The sequence below is a fragment of the Polyergus mexicanus genome, unplaced genomic scaffold (genome assembly GCF_030449975.1).
Source record: "Polyergus mexicanus isolate NDT 795.1 unplaced genomic scaffold, iyPolMexi1.0 SCAF_8, whole genome shotgun sequence".
Classification (NCBI taxonomy): domain Eukaryota; kingdom Metazoa; phylum Arthropoda; class Insecta; order Hymenoptera; family Formicidae; genus Polyergus; species Polyergus mexicanus.
The window spans coordinates 8,744,385-8,768,223 of NW_027223328.1; the positions used below are offsets into that span (position 1 = coordinate 8,744,385).

The 23,839-nt window shown below is 31.0% G+C and overlaps 5 protein-coding genes across 11 annotated transcripts; 4 read left to right on the forward strand and 1 right to left on the reverse strand.

The window, feature by feature from the left end:
- The first annotated feature begins 264 nt into the window (after window positions 1-264).
- LOC138935858 (26S proteasome non-ATPase regulatory subunit 9) lies at window positions 265-1,434 on the forward strand. The gene is made up of 4 exons (XM_070300718.1): window positions 265-437; window positions 590-689; window positions 763-950; window positions 1,113-1,434. The coding sequence occupies exons 1-4, from the start codon at window positions 327-329 to the stop codon at window positions 1,338-1,340; spliced, it is 627 nt and encodes a 208-aa protein (XP_070156819.1). The 5' UTR covers window positions 265-326; the 3' UTR covers window positions 1,341-1,434.
- Window positions 1,435-2,530: 1,096 nt separating this feature from the next.
- On the forward strand, window positions 2,531-4,631 carry Trprs (Tryptophanyl-tRNA synthetase). The gene is made up of 3 exons (XM_070299779.1): window positions 2,531-2,872; window positions 3,095-4,032; window positions 4,113-4,631. The coding sequence occupies exons 1-3, from the start codon at window positions 2,746-2,748 to the stop codon at window positions 4,278-4,280; spliced, it is 1,233 nt and encodes a 410-aa protein (XP_070155880.1). The 5' UTR covers window positions 2,531-2,745; the 3' UTR covers window positions 4,281-4,631.
- A 687-nt stretch (window positions 4,632-5,318) lies between these two features.
- On the forward strand, window positions 5,319-16,293 carry LOC138935329 (protein phosphatase 1B). Of its 5 annotated transcripts, XR_011447231.1 has the most exons (7): window positions 5,411-5,793; window positions 6,410-7,331; window positions 7,703-7,820; window positions 10,809-10,926; window positions 11,493-11,547; window positions 12,574-12,675; window positions 15,883-16,293. XR_011447231.1 is itself a non-coding variant. In XM_070299781.1 (6 exons), exons 2-6 carry the CDS (start codon window positions 6,519-6,521, stop codon window positions 15,898-15,900), a joined length of 1,122 nt encoding a protein of 373 aa, XP_070155882.1. In that variant the 5' UTR covers window positions 5,322-5,793; window positions 6,410-6,518; the 3' UTR covers window positions 15,901-16,292. The 5 variants fall into 5 exon arrangements, 4 of the variants coding, with proteins under 4 accessions (XP_070155884.1, XP_070155882.1, XP_070155883.1 ...); XM_070299781.1 differs by lacking the exon at window positions 12,574-12,675 and having other exon boundaries at window positions 5,322-5,793; window positions 15,883-16,292; XM_070299782.1 differs by lacking the exon at window positions 15,883-16,293 and having other exon boundaries at window positions 12,574-14,885.
- A 2,417-nt stretch (window positions 16,294-18,710) lies between these two features.
- Atg14 (autophagy related protein 14) lies at window positions 18,711-22,470 on the reverse strand. Of its 2 annotated transcripts, none has more exons than XM_070300248.1 (9): window positions 21,699-22,470; window positions 21,396-21,501; window positions 21,016-21,097; window positions 20,704-20,941; window positions 20,380-20,570; window positions 20,136-20,292; window positions 19,741-19,917; window positions 19,501-19,624; window positions 18,711-19,394 (listed from the first exon to the last, which is right to left on the reverse strand). In XM_070300248.1, the coding sequence occupies exons 1-9, from the start codon at window positions 21,896-21,898 to the stop codon at window positions 19,233-19,235; spliced, it is 1,437 nt and encodes a 478-aa protein (XP_070156349.1). In that variant the 5' UTR covers window positions 21,899-22,470; the 3' UTR covers window positions 18,711-19,232. The 2 variants fall into 2 exon arrangements, with proteins under 2 accessions (XP_070156349.1, XP_070156348.1); XM_070300247.1 differs by having other exon boundaries at window positions 18,712-19,394; window positions 19,486-19,624; window positions 21,699-22,467.
- Window positions 21,557-23,659, forward strand: LOC138935577 (iron-sulfur cluster assembly 2 homolog, mitochondrial). Of its 2 annotated transcripts, none has more exons than XM_070300250.1 (4): window positions 21,557-22,248; window positions 22,346-22,892; window positions 23,128-23,346; window positions 23,410-23,659. In XM_070300250.1, the coding sequence occupies exons 2-4, from the start codon at window positions 22,816-22,818 to the stop codon at window positions 23,585-23,587; spliced, it is 474 nt and encodes a 157-aa protein (XP_070156351.1). In that variant the 5' UTR covers window positions 21,557-22,248; window positions 22,346-22,815; the 3' UTR covers window positions 23,588-23,659. The 2 variants fall into 2 exon arrangements, with proteins under 2 accessions (XP_070156351.1, XP_070156352.1); XM_070300251.1 differs by having other exon boundaries at window positions 21,557-22,179.
- Window positions 23,660-23,839: the final 180 nt, after the last annotated feature.

Genomic DNA, 23,839 nt, shown 5'->3' on the forward strand with positions numbered 1-23,839 from the left:
TAATTTCTAAGTCTTGTTTATATATGTTATAAAATTTTTTTTTATTCTTATTGATATGGGGCCTAACCTGAGAAACATAATTACGTACTTGTCAGTATATTTCTCGATCTATATATGTTAAGCGGAGGGCACACACTTTTGCATAAGCGCATAATCATAAGCATAAGGAAATTGATTGGTCAATTTCGTTATGCATAAGGAAATTGATTGGTCAATTTCGTTATGTATAAGAAAATGGACCAATCAATTTTCTTATGCTTGTGATTATGTAAAGTTTATGTAAAAGTGTGCGCTCCCCCTCCCCGCTTAACTCGACCAAAACAAAAATGGTGGTCGACATGGAACTGCAAGAAGCTAAAGATGCTGTCCTTCAATTGATGAAGGATAAAGAAAATATTGAAACTAATCTGCGAACGCTGAAGGAAATCTTAGATTCCGTATGTATTGCATATTATTTTACGTCGTATCATGCAAGCGTAAAAAGAATGACGTTACTGTCACAAGAAATACCAAGGTCGATGTGCAGCATGATTTGTCAATTTTTAAAGATTTTCTATATTTTTTATATTTTCAATATAATAAATTGCAGAATCATGTCGGTATGGACGAGCCACTGGTGGACTCCGAAGGATTTCCCAGACAGGATATTGATGTTTATCAAGTGAGACACGCAAGGCACAAAATGATATGTAAATATATTTGTTATGTTTTGGAATAATCAGTTCTGTACGTATATATTTGAATCATGTTGCATTGTGGCAGGTCTCACAAATGATCATAAAGCATTGATGAAAAAGATAGAGGAAGGGTTGCACAAAATTCATGCTTTAGCAGGGGGAAATGAAGCACAAGAGCCTGTATCCAATGTATCTGATATTCAGGAGACAGAAATGTTGGAGCCTTTCCTAAGAGTGAATTTGGTTTCACCTGGTTCACCAGCAGAAATCGCAGTATGTTATTGTATATGTTTCATATTCTTGCATATGTACGCATATATTGGTCTAACTTAGAGCTGAATTTATTATTACAATTTAATATATTCATTTGTTGCTAAAATTTGTATATTATTTAATATATTAAAAGTGAGAAATAACTTAACATTGGTTTTTCAGGGACTTCAAGTCGAAGATTTAATATTGGAATTTGGATCCATTCATTACCGAAACTTCAAATCTTTGACAGATATTGGAAAGTTAGTGGAAAATAGCAGATACAAGATAATCAATCTAAAAATCAAACGTGGATTTAATACCATAATTCTATCATTAACTCCACGCCCCTGGGTCGGCAAAGGTTTGTTAGGTTGCAATGTGATACCTCTAGAAATAGTTGAGAGATAAAGTTATATCTAAACTAATGTAAACTGTATGTAAAGCCATACAAACTATATTTTTATGTGTGTATCTTATTTAATAAATGCACTTTTGTAAGTTATTACTCTCCTAACATTTATGTTATTATATATTATGTCCTATATATTATACTTTTGTAGGATTAAGTAGATTCTAAATAGAATTTTGTATACTTATAGTACAATAATTAAATTCATAAATAAAACTGTAGTTGATATAGAATAATTAAAATTGGAATAATTATCTTATACATACAAGATATAATTTCAAATATTTTTATAATAATTTTTGTCCTGTTAATTACACACTTACATCTTTTGCATTTAAAACATGATAGATACATACATATATATATATATATGTCTAGACTTTTAAAAGTGGAAAAAGGATAAAGACACTAAAAAAGATAATATGCAGAAAATATTAAGTAAATTAAGACGATCAAGTTTAGTATCTTTTCAGCATATCATATAATTGTAATATCATCATCAGATATCATATTAGTAGTTCGCGATACGGAAATCGCACGGATAGAATTTCGTCAAGTTCCAGGAAGTGCTTTGTATCTGTTTCGCGAATGAAATGACGTCAGAAACGATGATACATCGATTCAATTAAATTCTATATAATGATGATATATAAAGAACATTTAAAAAAGCTGTGAAATAATTTATGCTAATATATATACTTGGAACGAGACGCTACCGCGTCTCTTGATACAAAACAATTATGAACGCGTGTTTTATGACGGATTCGACTTTTACGAAATAACAATGCAGGCGATTGCATCATTTCGGCAATTACGATGTTTATCGAAATTTCATAATATGGCGATTCGATTGCATGCGCATCAGGTAGAATCAAGGATGACGCGTGATTACGTGCAGCGTAGAAACATGCGGAAAGATCGTAAGACAAATCTCATCGGCGGGACCTTCGTGCGTATGCGTGGGTGACGTCAGCACCCGCGTGACCGACTTTGGTATATTCGCGCTTATAAATGCGATAGAGGAGGCATCTACAAACAAATGTAACAGGAACTTTTTGAGATTTTATGATAAGATAAAAAATTATCTATGGAATTGCATAAAGCGCATTTTATTGTTTCGACTTCATATTATTTCTTTTGACATTTTCCATTTCTTCGCGCGCGCAAATGATGCAATATCTTATTGCATCTTATTGCAGTGAGATATAATATGTTACTGAAATTAAATTACTGCGCATGCGCGAATTTGTTTCATGATCCGCGATCTTTCTATACTGTTACCGGCCCTTCGCTTTTCCAAGTTGCAACGTGGTGATGATAATTGTACCATAAGCGACGGAAATCCACTGAAGAACTTTTCTAAAAGGAAGTGTGCACTCTGGAGCACACGTCTTCAGGGAAACCATGACGACGGAAGATGCGCAGGTTCAAGATCACGCATTAAACGGCGTTACCGAGGACGAGGATGTTGTGACACCATGGATAGTTACTAGTACCAATGATTCTGGAATTGATTATGACAAGTTAATTAGTAAGTTTCATTTTTGCGCGATGTATTTTACAATATTAAATAATTATTCTTAAAAGATATATGCAAAAATATGAAAATCAGAAACGAATATTTGAAATTTTCTATGATTTTTCATTTTGTAGGTTATATTCTTGACAAGTGTTTTTGACATACAATGAAGATTATATGCTTGGAACTCTTTATACGTCATTTATTTTTATACGTCTTTGTTTTTTCGTGCAGGAAAATTTGGAAGCTCCAAGATAGACGATGAACTGTTAGCTAGATTTGAAAATATTACTGGCAAAAAACCGCATCATTTTCTCAGAAGAGGCATATTCTTTTCTCATAGGGATATGCATACTATTTTGAATCTTTACGAACAAGGAAAGCCTTTTTACTTATACACAGGTAGAGGACCTAGTACCAATGCAATGCACCTTGGGCATCTCATACCCTTCATGTTCTGCAAATGGCTGCAAGATGTTTTCGACGTTCCTTTGGTCATACAGTTGACAGATGACGAGAAAGCTATATGGAAGAATATAAAGATAGAAGATGCTATTACATTGGCCTATGCCAATGCAAGGGATATTATCGCTTGTGGCTTCAATCCTGAGAAAACATTTATCTTCTCAAACTTGGAACATATAGGAAATAATCCAGTATTTTATCAGAACATGATCAGGATACAAAGAAGCATCACATTCAATCAAGTAAAGGGCATTTTCGGATTCGGAGATAGCGATCCGATCGCAAAGATTGCGTTTCCACCGACACAAGCGGCGCCGGCTATTTCCAGCTCGTTTCCCTTCATTTTCAAGAATGCTAAGGTGAACTGTCTGATACCGTGCGCTATCGATCAAGACCCGTATTTTCGTATGACGAGGGACGTGGCGCCTAAACTCGGTTTCCCCAAGCCGGCCTTGCTGCATTCGAGCTTCTTTCCGGCGTTACAGGGATCCAAGACGAAAATGTCGGCGAGCGACAACAACACGGCGATATTTCTCACAGATACTGCTAAGCAGATCAAGAACAAAATCAACAAGCATGCGTTCTCAGGTGGTCAGGCGACAGTGGAAGAGCACCGACAGCTTGGCGGTAATTGCGAGGTAGATATATCTTATCAGTGGCTGCGATTTTTCTTGGAGGACGACGAGCGACTAGAACAAATTAGAAAAGTTAGTTTTTATTCTTTCTTGATCTCGAATTAAGACTACAACGATTATATGGATAACATGTATCTCCCGTTTATTTTCAGGACTACACTAGTGGAGAAATCTTAACAGGCGAGTTGAAGAAGGAGCTAATTGATATATTACAGCGAATTGTTGCCGCGCATCAAGAAACGAAAAGTAAAATAACGGACGATGTGATCAAACAATTTATGATTCCTAGAGATCTCGGCTTTGTATCGAAAATGAAGTAACACGTACGCGTAATATGCAGCGAATTATGCGAAATATTTTTTAAACTTATCCTACATTGCGGCTAGGTATTTATTTATTTATTGCAAAACGATTACTATATGCAAAGTATTATTACAAACGATTATTATAAAGTACATTCTACAATCATCCGTGCACCCTTTTCGCATTATAAAAGATTAAATATTAATTTTTTTATCTCAATCTGCCTTATTAAAAAAAACATCTTATATTGCTTAGTGTAAATACTCTTTTGTAAAAAAAGATGTACAAATTTCTTATGCAATTTTGAAGTTATTTTATAGGAATGCAAAACGTATTTGCGACTCTTCACCAGCAATTTTAAAAACACTGATCTTTCGATCAGCGCACTGCGAGATATAATATGATATAAAAATAAAAAAAAAAAACGTTAAAACAAAGGACTTCCAGCATTTTAATTCTTATTTACACGCATGCGTCGCGCGAGGGAAAACTTTTGTGAATCGCATAGATTCGCGAATGCCTCTCTGTCGTTCTACTTTCTCACGATTATTCGAAACTAGGTCGAGAGCGATAGTTTCCTCGGAACATCGCGCGCATTTTCACGTGCGAGAATACGCCCGCATGCGAGAAGATCAATGAGTTATTGGCTCAATCGCCGGACGAGCGCCGTTATATAGATAGAGCGAGCGACGCTTGAACAAACGCGGATTAATGGAGTGTATCTAGGTGTAATAACGTGTAATCCAATGACCCGTTGACGTTCTCGCCGTAGCGGAATTCCCATCGGTTATTAGCCGATCAATAAACTGATCCGATATACCGTATAATACGGACCGTGTGTGAAACGTATCCTTTGAAACGTTCGGCGCGATTCGCCGAATGTGATATTGCCGGATGAGTGACGCGACGCTAATTAACGTCGTGGAATAATTATCGGTGATTGTGCAAAATTTATCGACCGGGAAAACGCTCGTTCGCGCGACATGACGATGAGTTAATTCTAGTATCGCGCGCGGTAAGAGTTAATTTTATCACACCGTGTATGTAGCGTGGCTTATAAAATGAGATATCGGGCCACGGGCTTGAACGGAAATCGCGCGGCGCCGATTGGTCGACGGTGACGACCGCGCGCGGACCGCTATTAATAAACCGACGCATGCGCACCACGCCGACCGCTGTGTGTATCCGCCATTCATGCGAGTCGATTTCGTTGTTTCTCTGTGTGTGCAGCAGCGGGCAGCGGGCACGAGCGAAGCGAGCACGGGCTAGCTTGAGCAAGCTTGAGCCACAGCAAGTCTGAACAAGAGACAAACGAACTGGAACGAACGAGACGTGGTGTGACGGTGAATATATAATCGCGCGATTCGAGGAAACCATGATGCGAGCGTATTAGAGCTCTGGGAAGATATACTGCGACGTATCGCCGCGCGGTAAAGCAGCAACAGCGCAAGCAGCAGTAGCAGTTTGTTGGAGGCACGCGCCCCGTTTAGTACCTGAAGCGATGATGATACTTGGTCACGGTCCGCCGACGTAAGTTCTCCGTTCGGCTTGTTGCGAGCCAGCCGCGCGCGAGCCAGCGAGCGAGCAGCGTAAACTATTTTAGTCGGCGAAAATTTGCCGTTGCCAAATAAGCGGTTCCTCGGGTCGTCGGGCAACCGCTGCGCGTTATCCGCCGATATCCGGACGATATCGCGCAAACCCTGTGACAAAACCCGTACGCGGCGTACATATATCGCTGCTCTTGGTGACGCGTGGCGTAAGCGATAGATTTATATACTCACACTGGCGATAACGTACGCTGACGCTGACGCTGACGCTGACGCGTCCGCATGCATGCACGCACGCACGCACATTTTAAAAACGCGTCCGTTGTTTTCGCGGATGTCTTGCCGCGTGCGTGTAATGCGCTCGACTTGTCTCGCCTCGGCCTTTATCGTTTGAACCTCGTACTCGTAATAGAATTTGCTCGACCCGCGTTATCGATATATTGTTGTCATCGACGAATAGCGTTCAAATTTTTTCCAAGATCGTTTTATAAAATACGCAATTTATAGCTAGTTTATTTCATCTGCTGAGACCTTGTCGAAAACGCAATTCGTAGATTTTATAATTCTATTGTGACAATAATATTTTCAATTTTTTTTAGGTAAAAACGAAACACAAGTGCCATTTTCAAGATCATCAGGAATGATGCTGATCAAATAATAGAGCAAAGAACAAATTAATTATAATACAAGAAATATCTGCTAAGTAATATGGGGGCATTTTTGGATACTCCGAAAACAGAGAAGTGTAACGAACATGGCACTGGCAATGGCTTGCGATATGGCGTCGCCAGTATGCAGGGCTGGCGGATGGAAATGGAAGATGCTCACAGAGCAATTCCCTGTTTAGAGGGTAGTCTTTCAGATTGGAGTTATTTTGCAGTGTTTGATGGCCATGCGGGTGCATTAGTATCGGCACACAGTGCGGAGCATTTACTGGAATGTATAATGCAAACAGAGGAATTTAAGGCCGAGGATGTTATCCAAGGAATTCATTCCGGGTTTCTCAGACTCGACGACGAAATGAGAGATTTACCCGAAATGAGTTCTGGCATGGACAAATCTGGTTCTACAGCAGTGTGTGCATTTATATCGCCCAAAAATATCTATATCGCCAACTGCGGCGATTCTCGGGCTGTACTCTGTAGATCTGGAATTCCAGTCTTCTCGACGCGGGATCACAAGCCCGTCTTACCTGCCGAAAAGGAGAGAATTCAGAATGCAGGTGGTAGCGTAATGATCCAAAGAGTTAATGGATCTCTGGCTGTTTCCCGAGCGTTGGGCGATTATGAGTACAAAAATCTAAAAGATCGAGGCCCTTGTGAGCAATTAGTGTCGCCAGAACCCGAAATATTCGTGCGAGATAGGGACGATGAACACGACGAGTTTTTAGTTTTAGCATGTGATGGCATTTGGGATGTAATGAACAACGAAGATTTATGTAACTTTATACATTCAAGACTGCTACTAACTGATGATTTAGAAGCAGTTACCAATCTGGTTGTAGACACCTGTCTTTATAAGGTATACATACTATTATGTTTTATACATTTTATGTATTAATTAATTTGTGTAATTAAAATAGCTTGTTATTCTATCAAACTGATAAATTAATTTATTTTAAGAAATATAACAAGGTTTTTGTAAGTTTAAAATAATATCAAATCATAGTGCTTTTGAATGATCAAATAATGCAGATTCATCTTTTTTTATCATGTATGATATATATATATATATATATATATATATATATATATGCCAATTCATTTTTTCTTTATAATTGCAATTTGAAGATTACACAAAAGATAAATATTGCGTTACAATAATATTTTTGTAACAATTACGACGTTTCTTATACAAGAATATATTTAGGCAAATCTGAAACTTGATTACAGGGTAGCAGAGATAATATGAGTATAGTTCTGGTGACGTTCCCGGCTGCGCCAAAACCAAATCCCGAAGCACAGAGACAGGAGGCAGAGTTGGAAATGGCTATAGCAAGGAGAATTAAAGGTTCTTTAACTTTTCCATATTTCAATTCATTATATTCTTTTTGTTGTTGCATTAATTCAAGATCACAATGCCATACGCATCACAAACGTGATATAATAAATTAATATTTTATTAGTATATATATTTGTATAAGTATATAATGACAAATTCTTCTCGATGCATATTTAATAGAAACATGCAGAACATGCTGTGAAGAATTTGATTAGTGCCAAATTGTAAAGAAAGATTTTCTTTAAGAGAAAGAAAGTTTTGTAAAGACATTACATTATCGTGAAAGTTATATGAAAAATCTATTTTTAGCAACATAAATTCCCTTTTATTCTTAGAAATTCGTAAAACTGTGAATATTGCAGTTTAATACAATTAAAAGAATAGAAAGAAAAAGAGAAAGAAAGACCAATATATATTATAATGATAAAACAAATGACTTTAAATAGTGCAATAGATTGCAATTCATAAATACTTCTAACTAAATGTTATAGTCGATACTTAAAACTAGAGATTAGCAGAAAAATAATAGTATAATGGTATTATTAGAAAAATCACATTATTATCATTGATATTTGCTTTGTCATGTATTATTAGAGGTGATGTGTAGCATATTTCAAAAATTAATATGAAACATTCAAAACAGGATAATATTTTCGACGTCTTATAGATGCTTTTAATCTAATCTAGTCTGATTAAGATTTCATTTTTAGAATAATCTGACATTTACAATCTGCATATCATATATGCCATAAGATACTACTAGTCATTATAAAATAATCTTTTACAAAAGATAGATTTTACAAAAAATATTTTTCGACGTCTTCAGATGCACAGCAGAAATAACAATTAGAATTTTTGAAAACATTGATACACACATTAACTTTAATGGTCTTTTTAAAACATGTAAATGTTAAGGCTTGCACAATCAGTTGCACCAACTATATGTAACAATAACCATACGATATATGATTCCCTTTTCTTAACACATTGCACTTTGTGATTAATAAATTTAATGTCTCATGTGAGAGATATATCTGTCACATGAGGAAACACTTATAAAATAATGTTGATGTCTTATATCGGGTCTGTTCTTTGCAGCTGAACTGGCTGCACTGGTCCAGAGTTTATCTTTTTCTGTCCCCATTGGAAGGAGAAGGATGGGCTCTGAACTGGTGCAGCCAGTTCAGCTGTAAAGAACAGACCTATAATCTTGTGTGTTGATAAAAAAGTGCATATCTGTTTTACCTTAGTGACTTTTATCATGTTGCATCTGATTTTTTCTTTTTTATTTTATTTCATTTTATTTTATTTGTTTCTCATCTTTTTCTTAATATAAATCTTATCAAATTTTTATAAAAACTTATATATTTAGAATTTAGATACATATATAATACAAAAACAGATGCAATTATATATCCATATACATAAAGAAATTTTTGTTTTCTCAGATCTCGTTATTAAAATTGTATATGACTAATATAACATACATGTTTTAAATCTATTAGTGCTAAGTGTAAACAGATATGAGAGAGCTGTTATTGAGAGCACTAAAGAATATTGTAAAACATTTGTTTTCTAAATATTAATGCTGCTATGAAAATACATAAATATTATAAAGCCTTTAAAGTTATGAGTACAATTGTGTGTCATATATATGATAATATAAAAATATTATAAAAAAGACAAATTTATATACATAAAAGGAATATTTACAATGTTTCATCAAACTATTTTATAATAACTTTACTTATTCCACACATGGTTGATTAAAAGTGTTGCATCAATGTTATATTTATGAATAGCACATAAAAATTTGTGAAGTTTTACAATAAAATTCTCATGTAGGAAAGCTCACTGTAAAATTACAAAAATTTTTGTGCTCTATTTATAATCAAATTAAATCTATGTGTTTCATAATTCTTTTGAAGACAAGAAATTAATTTGTACCACAAAATAAGTATACATTATTTTGTCATGTATAATGGCATAAATTATTAATAAACATAATGTGAAATTATCATTGCTGAGAGATGTGTTCCACCCTTGGAGTTGATAAATTAATCTAAAATTAAATATATATATATATCTAAGCAGAAACTGCGTTATATATAAGAGAAAGTTGTTTTTCTTGTTTTATGTATTCCTCTTTTTAAAGTTCACCTAAACCATAAGGTAGGTGCAAATTTTCTTACAAGAATCTTTAACATTATCTATATATTACATACTTTTGATATCTCTTTTTTATAACAATGCATTTCTTATGGAGGAACATAGTAAAAAAAAAATTTCTCTTTTCTTCTTTTTTTTAACACCCATAATATAACATACAATTCCAGAGGTGGACAATGTGTACATCATACTGACTATGTTAAAGGCTCGTCTAAAATGTATCTACTTAAGACAAGAGTATATTTCCATAAGAAATGTAGTGTACATAATTTACTCTTCCAGTCCTAAGTAGATGCATGTACACGATATTGTTATATTGTATGTACATTTCGATATCTGTTAATTATTTCATAGTTAATTGTCTTCTCTGAAAGCATTTTGACAAAAATTGCATGTATGAGAATTATTATATAATATTTATTATTAGTATTATCACATAATATTAGCGTATACAAGCATAGTTCACATTTTTCTTATACAGATTGTCCCATTTATTCTGTACTTTGAATTTAGATATTATTAATAGAAATAAAAATGTGCACAACACTTATAATCACACATGAATGCATAAAATGATGGCAGCTCTGATAGAGAACAGATAATTAACTACATTTATAGAAAATTTGAATTATAAATATTGTTTCACTGTACATCAAGCGCACTTTGTTAAGCATTTATTTGTATAACAGCTGTTAAAATTGCACACAATCACATTATTATGTTATTGATATTTTGTGTGATATTTAATATGAATTTAATATTTTTCTAATGATAAGAATTATATATATACCTTATATTATATATATATATTTTTTTTTTAATTTGTAGAAATAATCGCCCAAGAGGAGGATAAGAATGAATTTGACTATCTAAAAATGCTTGAACTGCTTAGAGGAAGCGACCAAGATTTTCCTTACCTACCTCCAGGTGGTGGTCTTCATGCTAAGTGAGTAACATTTCAGTAGTATTAAAGCAATTTTTTAAAACAATGTACATATAGTCGATTATTGTTAAGTGTTTTTGTTTAGTTTTTTTGTATAATCAAAAATATTTTAATAATAGAAAAGAGTTATACTTACATAATACACACACACAAATACACAATTATTTTCAAAGACTCGCTATGTATATATAATATAAAAAAAATATATATATATATTTTTTAAATATTTATATATATATATATATATATATATATATATATATATATATATATTGAAATATATATTTAGCATTTCTCTATGGGAAAAAATAATAATAAACTTTTATTATCTCTGTGAGATCACTGTAATGTCAGCATTACTACTACCAAATACAACAGATTCAACAGTCTTCCACCAATTTGGCTGCATTCCAGAATATAATTAGATTTCTGTCATGAGAGTCCAATAATTTTATATTTGACCTTGTCTAAATGCATTTGAGCACATATGTTAGTATTTATATGCAATCTTAGAGATTTCATAATGATATAAAATGACATAATCTTATTCTTTTTTTTTTTTTTTGCAGGCAACCCTTCATCGAGAAAGTGTTTCGGGAATTATGTCCTAATAAAGCGTATAGTGTAAGTGTTGGATACATCCCTTTGACATAACTAACCCTCGAGATCTTTTTCTATACTGCATCAAATGTACAATTACATAATAATAAGACATGTTCCATATTCATATAAAGATGCAGAGAACTTACCAGGAACACATTTATTTGAATAATAATTCATAAGGAAATCCTATCAGTAAAAGAAAAAAAATTACAATATTGTTCTATAAAGTCACGAGTCTTTTGGCAGAATTAAATTTGTCATAAGATATATAATTAGTAGATCTTTAAAGTTAACCACAATTGGCATAAATTTGTGCGTAAATCAATTAAATATTCAGTAAATTTTTATAAAATATTACATATATTTTTTTGTAAGAGTGTTTCTCTATATTGTTTATTTAAAGAGACTCACATGCTATATACATAAAAATTTTCTTATCCTTTGTAAGTACTTTAGTAATCGCGACTGCTCTGTTAAAACAGTTTCTGGGAGTATATATTTATCTAAAGAATATATTTCTGTCAAAGATCATAAAGTTTAATTGCGTTTGAGGAAGAAGTATGGCTGAAACTTAAGTTCTGTATTGATAGCGAACATGCTTACTTAACTAAATTCTATTACTTTGTGCAAATTATTGATTTGCAGAATAAGCCAGTTAATAATTTTAATGGAATAATAGTACAAGTGAAATATCAATTACAGGGGACTAAGGATAATTATAAATGTCTATCTTTATATTTAATTTTAATTCACACATACTATTATTTTGAATAATATTTTATTTAGAGCATGAGAGAAAGTGTCGAACAAACCAAACACCTTACATGCAGATACACAAAAATGTTTTTATAACTGATGGCATATTTCGAGAGAAAATATAAAGTAGATCGTTATATAGATCATTTATATATAATCTCAATTAGTCAATGACATTTTTTCATCATTTAACTATTTTTTTTTTTTTTTATATATATAATTATCACTATATTGCTGTGGATTTTATAAATTTCTTTTTTATTCAGGGAGTAAAATGTTTGTATATTACAGTTATAAGCACACAGAGGGTTAAACAGATGCTACATTAAAAATTAGATGTACAAGCTCTGGAATAAAAATGGAAAATTAGATGATATAGAAAATAATGAAGGTGTAAGTGTGTTTTTTTAAATATAAATATGTAAAAAAAAGTATAGAGAGCATAATATGTTACTATGTATGCATTTATTTGAAAAGATATTTTAAAAGAATGGTATTTCTCCATAAATATTTAATCACTGTAAAATTTGCACAATAGAATAACTACTATACATTTTATACCGCTTTAATAGCTCTTTCACATATGCGAACCAAATTTAACATTATCTTCATCAAGAATGTACTTTTTTCAACAACGTGTACAAAATTTTCTGTATTACAATACATACGTGATATATCATGAAGCGAGACTTTTATGAGAATTTAACAAGATTTTGGTAGAATATTTCTGTCATACCCTCTTGCTATGTTGATAAAAAGTGCATAATATTGCTATGTATAATTATATATTTTTGTAGATCTAGGAAATATTAGCACTCTCAAAATATATATTTACTTCTCTATGATCGGTATTTCCTACTCTTCATTTATGATCAGTTCTAAATGTTTATGGAACTATCAATTCAGTACACTTTCATGTAGAATAGAGAAGAGTAGGAGAAAACTGATCGTTTAGTTTTAAAATTATCGGTTCTGTATATACACAAAAAAATTCTGTCTGAGAAATTGTGTTGTACTGATATTTTCTTTAAGTAATTTAAAAGAGATGAACCTATATATATAAAGTTTAGTAAGGAGGCCTTGAGTCTAGTTTCCTATAATATATTTTATAAATTTTATATAATTTGGCTACTTTGTATCGCAATAGATCAAAGGATATATCAGTTTTTAATTAGACTTTTATATTTAAATATACATGAAATAATAGATTTAATAACAGCTTATAAAGCGTATTGTTTAATGTTTATTATTTAATTATTGTGTATAACATAAATTTGAAAATATAATAAATATATTATCAAACATCGTATACAATTCAATCATAATAGTAACAGAATAAAACGATAAAAAAGATAAAACAATACAAATCCCATGTTTTAGCATTAATGCATATATAGTATATATGAATAAATAAATAGCTTTGTGAACAATGGAATAACGCATATCAATCATTAACTCATTTATGTATGACTTTTATAATCATTCTCCATACATTTATAGGAACACACATTCTTCGAAAAAAGAAAAAGAAAATGGAAACTATACATCAAGGCCATCCTCATATATACGATGATGTATACTTGTACCAAAGTATATTACCGTTTCTAGTTATGAAAAGGAATATCCTGAAACTAACAAAGTTAACACACAATCTCTATTACCGTTTTAAAATAATATATATTAGAAATAAAAATATAAATCTTATGCACAGAGGAATGAATTAACTCTATTTTTACTAACAATATCTCACTAAAAAAAATAGAAATGTAAAGATGCTACTATATCTCGCTGATATACTTTCAACTGTTTATTTCATACCTAATCGATAGGGCGTGGAAGTTCATGAGATTTCATATGATGACTTTTCTTAGGCGGATGCTACTGAGACGCATCGAGGTGTGGTATAATCTCTATGTTTAATTATTTTCGTGGAATCTAAACAACACATCTCCCAGTCACTATTATTAACGTCAACAAAAGCAACGCATCTTGGATTATCCGAATAGGATGGCTCATTGTTAAAGACTCAACGAATTTTCGCGCCTTGATAAAAAGATGTCATTTCTTAATTTTATCATGTAAAATTAGATGAGTATTAGATTCTCACATAATTGTGAATTGCAGATATAAGTAAAGCTTTATAAGTTTCTGAAGTGATTGAAATTTAGCTAGAAACATTATAGAGTATTTAGATTACGAATTTATTAAAAAAATAGTTTGATAGCTGAGTATCTCTCCTTTTGCTGAGCTTTTGTACCTCATCTAGTGACAATGGCATAACGCCCGTATTAATGGTATGTCTTTCCAATTCATATTGCAAAAGATCTGTAGAACTTACAGATACTATGCTTTTAAATGAAGGATTAAATATACTCGATGGAAAAACAATCTTAATTTGATAACAATTTTTACAAATAATATTGGTCATTTATACAGTATTAATAGTATTAATGTAAGCTACTTATTTCGTAGAAATTTGGATTAAAATTTTAACATGAGCTATCATTTTCTGTGTAGTAATAAACTTTTTTTACATATATAGTCCTATTCTGCACATCGAATATAATATCTATTATTGAGCTAAGTATTTCATGAAATCTGAAAGGATAATAATTACATAAATGAAATAGCAAATGTTCTTTACTGTTATATATGTAAAGAAACCTATGTGATTTGTACTTAGTATGTTTACATACTTTCTCAATTTGTTATTTAATATATCGTTTACTATATATTTCGATATATTTGTACTCCACAGAATAGGACTATTAAGATAAAAGTTGTGTAAAATATATGTCTTCATAAAAACAAAAAAGTAGTATTTTATTAATCTCACTGTTATGTAGAATTATATGTATTAATTAAGTTCAGTTGATATAACATTGTAATAGAGGGATAATATATGATTACACTGACTTATTTTATTGTGATTTTATATATATAATTACAAATTTTGTTATCGAGAAATTGTTCTAATGTCATATATCCTACTATTACAATCATTATTATCGTCATATCATTTTTTGCCTTAATTATGTTCACATAGATGTTTAATCCCTTTTGCAGAATTTAATATCGGATAAATAACATTCTTCTCATAATATTCTAAGTATAATTAAAGTGCTTTACACAAATGCTAGACAATTCACATTTGACAAAGAAAAAAATTTTTTTTTTAATTTCTATTTTCAATAATATGATTCCCCCCGTTATCAAACAATATCATTATTTAATAATGATATTTATTAGAATCAGAACAGAAAATTAAAAATTTAAGAAATTTAATATAGATATATTGGTCACAATTTTAATACCCTATTATTATTCGACATTATATTCATTTATAATGTTTTATAAATAAAAAAAGATGTACGCGATTTTTTTATTGATATATTTGATATAATATATCAAATACATTACATAAAATTTTTTCTATATGATACTGCCAAATCAGTTATCCTTTTTTAAGATATCTAATATGAATGAAAAATATATGTATATCTAGAAACATAGATAATAAATATCTTTATCATATTCCAATCTCTTCAGAAAGATGTCTGTGTGCAAAAATTAAAATAGTATATAATGATGTGCTTACAGAAATCACAGAGCAGTTAGTGTGTACAGTATACAATTTCATACACATAAAATTGCAATAGACTGGCCAGTCCGAAAGTGATGAAAATGAGATAATCTATCATCAAGAGAATCATAGCGGAGTGCTGCAGAGACTGTGCAGAATGGTAATTGAATAATGAAACGTAGTTTATATTATTCAAAAATTATGATACTGTATTTCTAGTAAATACACATTGTACAAAGTATTTCCTTTTTAACAAAAGAAAATGATGAAAGATTTGAAAAATTTTTTAAAATCATCTCAGATATATAATTTTTAATGTTTTTATATATGAGTGCACATACAAAATATCTTCAATATGTGTCCAATTTTTATAAAGTTTTATTAGCCTGTCAGCAGATGATGATAGTAGATGGATATAGAGTTATTCTTTATTGTTAAATTAGAAATGTATCGTCCGTAAAATTAAAGAGACTATTCCAGATTTGATGTGTATTTCTCTTTTTGTGAAAATATGTATTATATATAACTTATATTTCCTCAATTGTTTTAAAAGTTTAGACTCTTGTCTTATATTGTTAAACATAACATAATTTAAACATATAAGCGTGAATATTTATTATATAACTGTAGAAATCGATCCATATATATATATATATATATATATATATATATATATATATATATATATATATATATATGTTCAGTTGATATTGCTGTACACGATTATGTACATAACAAACTCCAAAGAACGTAGTTAATTTTTTTTGTATTATATTTGGTTATATTGCACTTCTTACGCGGTCAAAATAATTTTATTTTATCGTAAATAAAAATAAACTTTTTTGCTTTTTATGTAAAAAGTGATGCCTATATGTATATACCTTTTTTCTTTTATATCAGACATTTATTTGTTTTGCCACACTCCTACTTCTTGAAACTGCTTTATTAGCTCGTTTATTATGTTTTTATTGTCAATTAGTGTTAGAGCATTTTATTTATGTTATAGATGTATATATTGAATACAATATACTACAAAGATTACTTTTACATATTTATTCCAAAATATTGAAGAAGATACAAAAGATCTCTAAAATAGTATAGATATTACTATTATGGATATATTTAAAAAGTACGAGATTTCTTATATTCATATTGATATTACTTAAATTATAGCAATAATATTTAAAAAGGAACAGATTCTAGTTTATTCAAGGTTTATCACAATGTATCTTTGTTCAGATAAAACATAGCCATTTTATGAGATAATAAGATAAAAATTGTATATTCGGTCACATACGCACATCTACATACGTATGCAATATATACTTATGTGCTATTTTTAACATATTTTATTATTATACATTTACAAAAGTGCAATTTAAATTGTTGCGCTGTAAAATTTATTTAGTTCAATTTAAGCGTCTAATCTGAAATGTATTCTGATAATGCCTTTTTAATGCTACATGCAAGCAGTGATTACATTAAAAAATAATATTAGGTATGTATATATATATATATATATATACATATACATACATACATACATCATACATACATACATACATACAAACATACATACATACATACATACATACATACATACATATTTAATGGTGTGTGTGTGTGTGTGTGTCTATATATATATATATAGACACACACACACACACACCATTAAATTAGATATACAATTGTTTGCTAAATTATATATGTAGATAAATTCATGTCTGTCAACATTCTAATATATTATGTGATTTGTAAAATGCTTTTCCTGTCCGTCATATGTGTTGTAAAATTCTATAACATTATTTAGAAAATTGGATATAAGTATAAGAATATTATGTAATATTATAATGAATAAGTCTATTTATCTATTCATAACGCCTTCTTTTTCGTATATTTCCACTCTTATAGTTTCTAAAACAACTTATAAGAAATTTCAATATTTGATAATACAAATGCTGCATAAAAAGCATTTTTATCATAATTATGAAATGGATTATGTTTATGTTTGTGTTGAGAGATTTCAATTATCAATAAATTAACTACCTTCATCTTGGCCTTTTCCGCAATGTTAAATAGCTTGATATAAGTTACTATTTTTTTATCTAAAAAATGTGAAGCTTAATTCAATGCGCTGTACAAAAATAAAATGAAATTATTGTAGACTGATTGAGCTTAATTAATTTAATATTATTTTAACTACCTATTTTGTAGAATTGTGTGCTAGAATGTCTGATCATATATTCCACAATGACCACAATATTATTTACACACTATGCTATTTCAATATACTTAATGTAATCGAATCCAATTAATGTGCTTTATAATACTTGTCCTTTATGTTATTAAGTATGAAATGTTTAACAAATCTTATTTTTATGTTATATGGTAGAAAATATAAACAATGTTACACAATAGCCACCCATAATAAGTAATATAATAGATTATCCACAAATAGTAATACCAAAATATTTCGGTATTCACATTTGATGTATATTAAATAAATATATTAATTTTAATTCCATATTATTTAATAAAGAATATATTATGTTATTGCAATTGAAGCTCTTTGTTGCCAAAGATTGCAAAATATTGGACACAATCTCACAAGATGCTCAAAGATTATTTGTTATACAACCAGATGCCGATATCGGCTACATTAAAAACGGGTTCTCCGAAATATAGAAAATATTATATTAATAACATATTTTTAATACAGGGAAGTATATCTCTTTTATATGGATATATAATCACATCAAATGCGGTGAGCATAGAAAAGGCAGTCATTGCACACTCTCATATATTCTACCATAATCAATTCTATAACAATATATATGTATATATATATATATATATATATATATATATATATATATATATATATATATATATATCCATGCTAATTAATATACATCCTGCTTTGTATTTACCATAAACATCCACTTTAATACATCACAATCTAAACTATTATCTGTGGTGCATTGAAATATAAAATGTCCATAAATTTATATTAAACAGTCGTATATATTTATTACTTTCCTCATCTATTTACTTTAGTTTTGAATTAAGTTAGATATTTCAGATCTAACAAAATCGGTGTCACAGCATACATTTGAACTACTTTAAATGTCACGTGTAAGTCAGGAAAAGTCTAATATTATAATATATAATATTCACATCCTGCTTTTGTATTATATCTGCTCTCTCTTCTCCATAACATATAAATATTATTATATAAATACTACTTCACATTGTATCTGTTTTCAGCATTTCCCCAGAATTTCTATTCTCTCTTTGATTTGAAGAATTTGAAATATATAATGAGAACATATATACAGGTAGCTTATTGTTGATTGAAAGATAAAAATTATTTATTAGTCCAACCTCGCCAAATCGAGGCGATACTGGCTGCTGCACTTGTTACCAAGCCACCAGCGACACTCTGATGCACTTGTATACTAGAAGCTTGCTGACTAATCATTGCACCAGAAGTAGGTACTGCCATTTCGGGACAAACGATACTTGGTACCTATTTATACATATAATGCCGTGAAAATAAACATCTCGTAATTATATGTTCTATTCTTTGCAATCTGTTATATGGAGTGTATATAACTTACAGAAGTATGACTTACAGCTTCCCATCCCCAACACAGATCTTCTTCATCGGAAGCTGAATCATCACTATTCTCCAAATCAGGAATTAATTGACTATGAAGTTGTGCTATTATGGATGGATCGACTTCCATTGGTCCAATTCTGTAATATGCAGTATGTGAATATATCGCAATTAATAAAAATTTACAAATTTTGCACAAATTCACACCGTGCTGCTATATTTTTAAGAATGAAATAAAATTATTATTATGGATTACCTTCCAAGATCACTAATTTCGGTATTGAGCAAATGCATCAGGTTTTGCAATGTATGCATGGGATGTAAAACTTCTATATCGGTATTTTGTGTAAAACATAAATGTAATACATTACTATTTAGCCTTGCTACTTTTCTAGCAAATTTTTGGTCCGACAATTCATTTCCGCAAAACTCTCTGAAAAAAAATAATAAAAAAATTAAGAAAAGCTTTTAGATATTTTATGTTGTAAATATTTAAGATATGTTTATCCATTGTGTGGTTATCCATGTTTACATTATTTAGAACTGATAAAAATCGATGCCTAGATAAAGATCATATAACATTTAATGAATATATCCACACAAGTTAATATATGCAACTAGCTTATATAATTCTTTTTTAATAATACTTACCCACAAGTAACCTTGTATGGTAATTTTACATTAACATAATAGGCAAGAACATTAACCAATTGCGTAGCGTAAGTTAAAGCAGCACTAATATTATATGCTGGATTGTGCATCGCATTTTCCTTGTTTGCACCAGGCACACCATCTTTATTCGCTGCAACTAAAGAAACATATTTATATTTGTATGTAATGTAATCAAGAGGAATAATCAAATAAAATTATATAAAATAAATTAAAATAAAATTACCCCAAAGAGAATAAGCACTATAATCTCCCATTGCTGGCAATGTTGGTTCAACTATACAATGATGAATTTCTAAAGAATTTTCTTTCTCACTTATCCATCTGCCACGCACATATGATGTACCTGATGCATCCGCCAATGCGCTAGTAACAATGTCCGAAGTGGTACCGTCACTATCCTCGCTGCTACACAAACTATAAATAAAATCTATAATATTAGCAAATATTTCAAAAGAATACATTCTTAGCGATTAATTTTATGTAAGCTTTAATAAAAAATCATAAACAATCATATTTTAGAATATTTTTGTAAAGATAAATGTAATACCTTTTATTCGGCTGGACCTTAGATAATGGAAAAATGTATTGAATTAATTGCTTGGCAGCAGTTCTGATAACTTTTTTTAATTGCTCTCTTTTTCTATCCACAACTTCTTTCTGTTTTTCCTGTTTAACTTTCAAACCATTAACATAGCGATGTAGTTTCTCTATTCTGTCTTCATGTCTTGGGATTCGCAAAGTCAACTGAGAGTTGACATCTTTCAGAATGTTCAAACGTTGATTACCTATAATATAACAAAATTAAGTAATTATTACAATAGAAATATATTTTGTAAAAACATCAATTAATGAGACTCACCTCTATTGATGCTCTGCTTTGTCTCATTTACTAGAGACTGAAGTAGTCTCACTCTTTCTTTACATACATTTATATCACAAATCTGAAATTAAATAATTGAAGTATGGAACGTTGCATTATCAAGTTAATCTGTCATACGGAGAAGATATTTCAATTGACATGAAAACGCATACATGTGTTCAAATTATATGACAAAAATGTCTTTAACTACTTTTATTTAATTATTTAAAAAAAAAACCAACTTCCTGCGAGAAACTTCTTTATGGTCATACTTTAAAACATATGCGTATCTATAGGCAATAATCCATTGTTCTTTTATATATGGATAGATGTTAATTCAGAACTTAAGATCACACATTTCTTATTTTTACACACAGTACCAGCTTATCTCTTTGTTTATGCCTCTCAAGAGCCTTGATACACTTTTCCTCCAATTGAGCTCTAGCAGCTTTCAGTCGTACGAGCCGCATCTGCTTATCCGCGAACCTAGATAACATCATCAATAATTATAACTACAACCAGTGCCTATTTCAAAGCGATATCGCTACTATGCGACATCGTCCGTATTTTCAAAAAAACGCTCCGAAAATTCTACGAAATCAGTCTAATTCGATCGCGCTTTAAAACGTAAAACGAGAAACGAATTGTCTCGTGACGAAATATGAAAAAGTGGCCAAACCCACCGTTCCGAGTAGACGGTGTTCGAGTGTATAAAATCACCGTTTTGGACGCACTGGCGGCAATAAAAAATCCGACGGCTGTTATGGCACAACGGGCACTTGAGCAGATTCATGCTCAGACGACTCGACGCATCTTCCAGCTCGGACGAGAGCTGAAAGTCCGCGGGAGCCGTGCAGGAGCCGTCGGAGCTACTCGTCGCCATAACCAACAACGAGAAAACTATTAGCCTTCCAACTCGTCCATCGACTGGCTTGTGTTGTGTTGTGCCTCATCAGCTGATTCTCTGTTATATACTCGCGCGCCACCGCCGTTCCTCTTTGCACGATACTCTTTGTCGCGTTCTCTCCTTCTTTATTACTTTCTGTTCAGGGCTATCCTTTCTCCCTCGTACTCACGTTACGCGCGCCAGATATCCGCGATTATCGTGCACGCGCGATTGTCGTTCAACAACCTCAAGAGCAATCTCGAATTTCATTCTGCGTTGTATGTCACTGCTAATCTCTTTATTTTTATCCTCTTCTTTGTCAGAATTATGTCCGTTCATGAGATACGGTATCGTTCTCCTTCTCTCGCTTTTATCTTACTTTCTCTTTCTAACTCCCCATTTTTCTCAGTTCTACATATTTATTTTCGCTTATTTCGCTTATAGTTATTGCTGCAACGAACAACAGCTTTCGATGATATATCGAGGAATGTTGGACCAATCAGATGTCACTTAATGTAATGAGTTTTGAAAGCTTTTTGACGTTAAATCCGAAATCTGAATATGCGTATTCCAATATTACGTTTGACTAGAATAGAATTGGAAATTGTCCAACGATTCACGCTAACGGAGGATGCTCGATCGAAATAAGAACCGGGGAGAGAAAAACGCGGTTGACGCGAAAATGGCGCGAAAAATAAATTATAAAGCATGGGATGCGCTCGCGAAGCACGCTTTTAGCGCAATGAGCGTGCTCTATTCTTGTTCAACTTTCAGTAAATAACAAAGATAGAACTACGCTTTTAGCGCGTAAGCGTGTTCCTTAAATGCAACCATAGATCTTATATACAAGATCTATGCTGCTTGTGAATAAGTGTACCGAGATTTAGAACGAACTCAACAGCTGATATCGAAACATGGCGAAGTTGACCCATGCCGTGTGGGGTGTATCTTCAAACTTTACGGCAAATCGGTATTTTTCTCGATTATTAACGTGAGTAAAATTTAAATTTTTTTTGTTGTCGTGTATTTAGTTTTACATACCGCGAAATAGTTTTACATAATATATAATCCTTTATACTCCTTTTGTGTGTGCTTCGAAAATTTGACAGAGTATTTGCAAATATATATCGTGATTTTAATAAAAATTATATGTATAATTAATATTAAATTAAAAAAACAATCACGGTATATATAACAATATTAAAAAATGTATGATCTATTTATAGTCCATGGTACAATATATCTGTAGTCACGTCATCCCGAGAAATGTCAACAAATGCTGCTGTCAAAGCTGAAGATAATTTAATTATCAGTGACAGTTGTGTAAAGCGCTTGAAGGAAATAGCAAGCGATGGCGCATGTTTGAGAGTCACAGTGGAAGGTGGTGGTTGTTCTGGATTTCAATACAAGTTTGATTTAGATTCAAATATACAAGAGGATGACAAGTATGTATCATAAATGTTTAATGTGTAAATAATGATAATAAAAATTTTTTTTTTGAATTACAGAGTATTTCAGAAGGATGGTACTAAGGTTATTATAGACTCGACGTCATTAGAATATGTGAAGGGATCAACAATAGAATTCCACACAGAATTGATACGATCCGCCTTTAGGATAACAAACAATCCATTAGCTGAACAGGGATGCAGTTGTGGTGCTAGCTTTGCCATCAAAGTGGAGTAAATAATTATAAATGTATTTATTTATATTAAATATTGGCTAATAAATTATAGTTCATAATATAACGTAAATTTAAATTTTATAAACCATATTACTGAGAAGATCAACTATATTTTATTTATATAATCAATACACACAAAGCAATACATATAATTGCTTTGGTTTATACATTAATTTTATCACAACATCTACCATAAACAGTAGCTGTACATATTTCTTATATCTCTTTTAATACAGTAAAGAATAGATTACAAT

What these genes read in the sequence shown, in the direction of transcription:
- LOC138935577 (XM_070300250.1), top strand. Translation starts at nt 22,816, where the DNA reads ATGGCGAAGTTGACCCATGCCGTGTGGGGTGTATCTTCAAACTTTACG. An exon ending in TATTTTTCTCGATTATTAAC is followed by an intron (nt 22,893 to 23,127) that starts GTGAGTAAAATT and finishes ATCTATTTATAG; the next exon opens with TCCATGGTACAATATATCTG. An exon ending in AATATACAAGAGGATGACAA is followed by an intron (nt 23,347 to 23,409) that starts GTATGTATCATA and finishes TTTGAATTACAG; the next exon opens with AGTATTTCAGAAGGATGGTA.
- LOC138935329 (XM_070299780.1), top strand. Translation starts at nt 6,519, where the DNA reads ATGGGGGCATTTTTGGATACTCCGAAAACAGAGAAGTGTAACGAACAT. An exon ending in TAGACACCTGTCTTTATAAG is followed by an intron (nt 7,332 to 7,702) that starts GTATACATACTA and finishes ACTTGATTACAG; the next exon opens with GGTAGCAGAGATAATATGAG. An exon ending in TATAGCAAGGAGAATTAAAG is followed by an intron (nt 7,821 to 10,808) that starts GTTCTTTAACTT and finishes TTTAATTTGTAG; the next exon opens with AAATAATCGCCCAAGAGGAG.
- Trprs (XM_070299779.1), top strand. Translation starts at nt 2,746, where the DNA reads ATGACGACGGAAGATGCGCAGGTTCAAGATCACGCATTAAACGGCGTT. An exon ending in TGATTATGACAAGTTAATTA is followed by an intron (nt 2,873 to 3,094) that starts GTAAGTTTCATT and finishes TTTTTCGTGCAG; the next exon opens with GAAAATTTGGAAGCTCCAAG. An exon ending in GACTAGAACAAATTAGAAAA is followed by an intron (nt 4,033 to 4,112) that starts GTTAGTTTTTAT and finishes GTTTATTTTCAG; the next exon opens with GACTACACTAGTGGAGAAAT.
- Atg14 (XM_070300247.1), bottom strand. Translation starts at nt 21,898, where the DNA reads ATGGCGACGAGTAGCTCCGACGGCTCCTGCACGGCTCCCGCGGACTTT. An exon ending in AACACCGTCTACTCGGAACG is followed by an intron (nt 21,502 to 21,698) that starts GTGGGTTTGGCC and finishes GATGTTATCTAG; the next exon opens with GTTCGCGGATAAGCAGATGC. An exon ending in TAGTGCTTATTCTCTTTGGG is followed by an intron (nt 20,293 to 20,379) that starts GTAATTTTATTT and finishes ATGTTTCTTTAG; the next exon opens with TTGCAGCGAATAAAGATGGT.
- LOC138935858 (XM_070300718.1), top strand. Translation starts at nt 327, where the DNA reads ATGGTGGTCGACATGGAACTGCAAGAAGCTAAAGATGCTGTCCTTCAA. An exon ending in CGCAAGGCACAAAATGATAT is followed by an intron (nt 690 to 762) that starts GTAAATATATTT and finishes GCATTGTGGCAG; the next exon opens with GTCTCACAAATGATCATAAA. An exon ending in GTTCACCAGCAGAAATCGCA is followed by an intron (nt 951 to 1,112) that starts GTATGTTATTGT and finishes TTGGTTTTTCAG; the next exon opens with GGACTTCAAGTCGAAGATTT.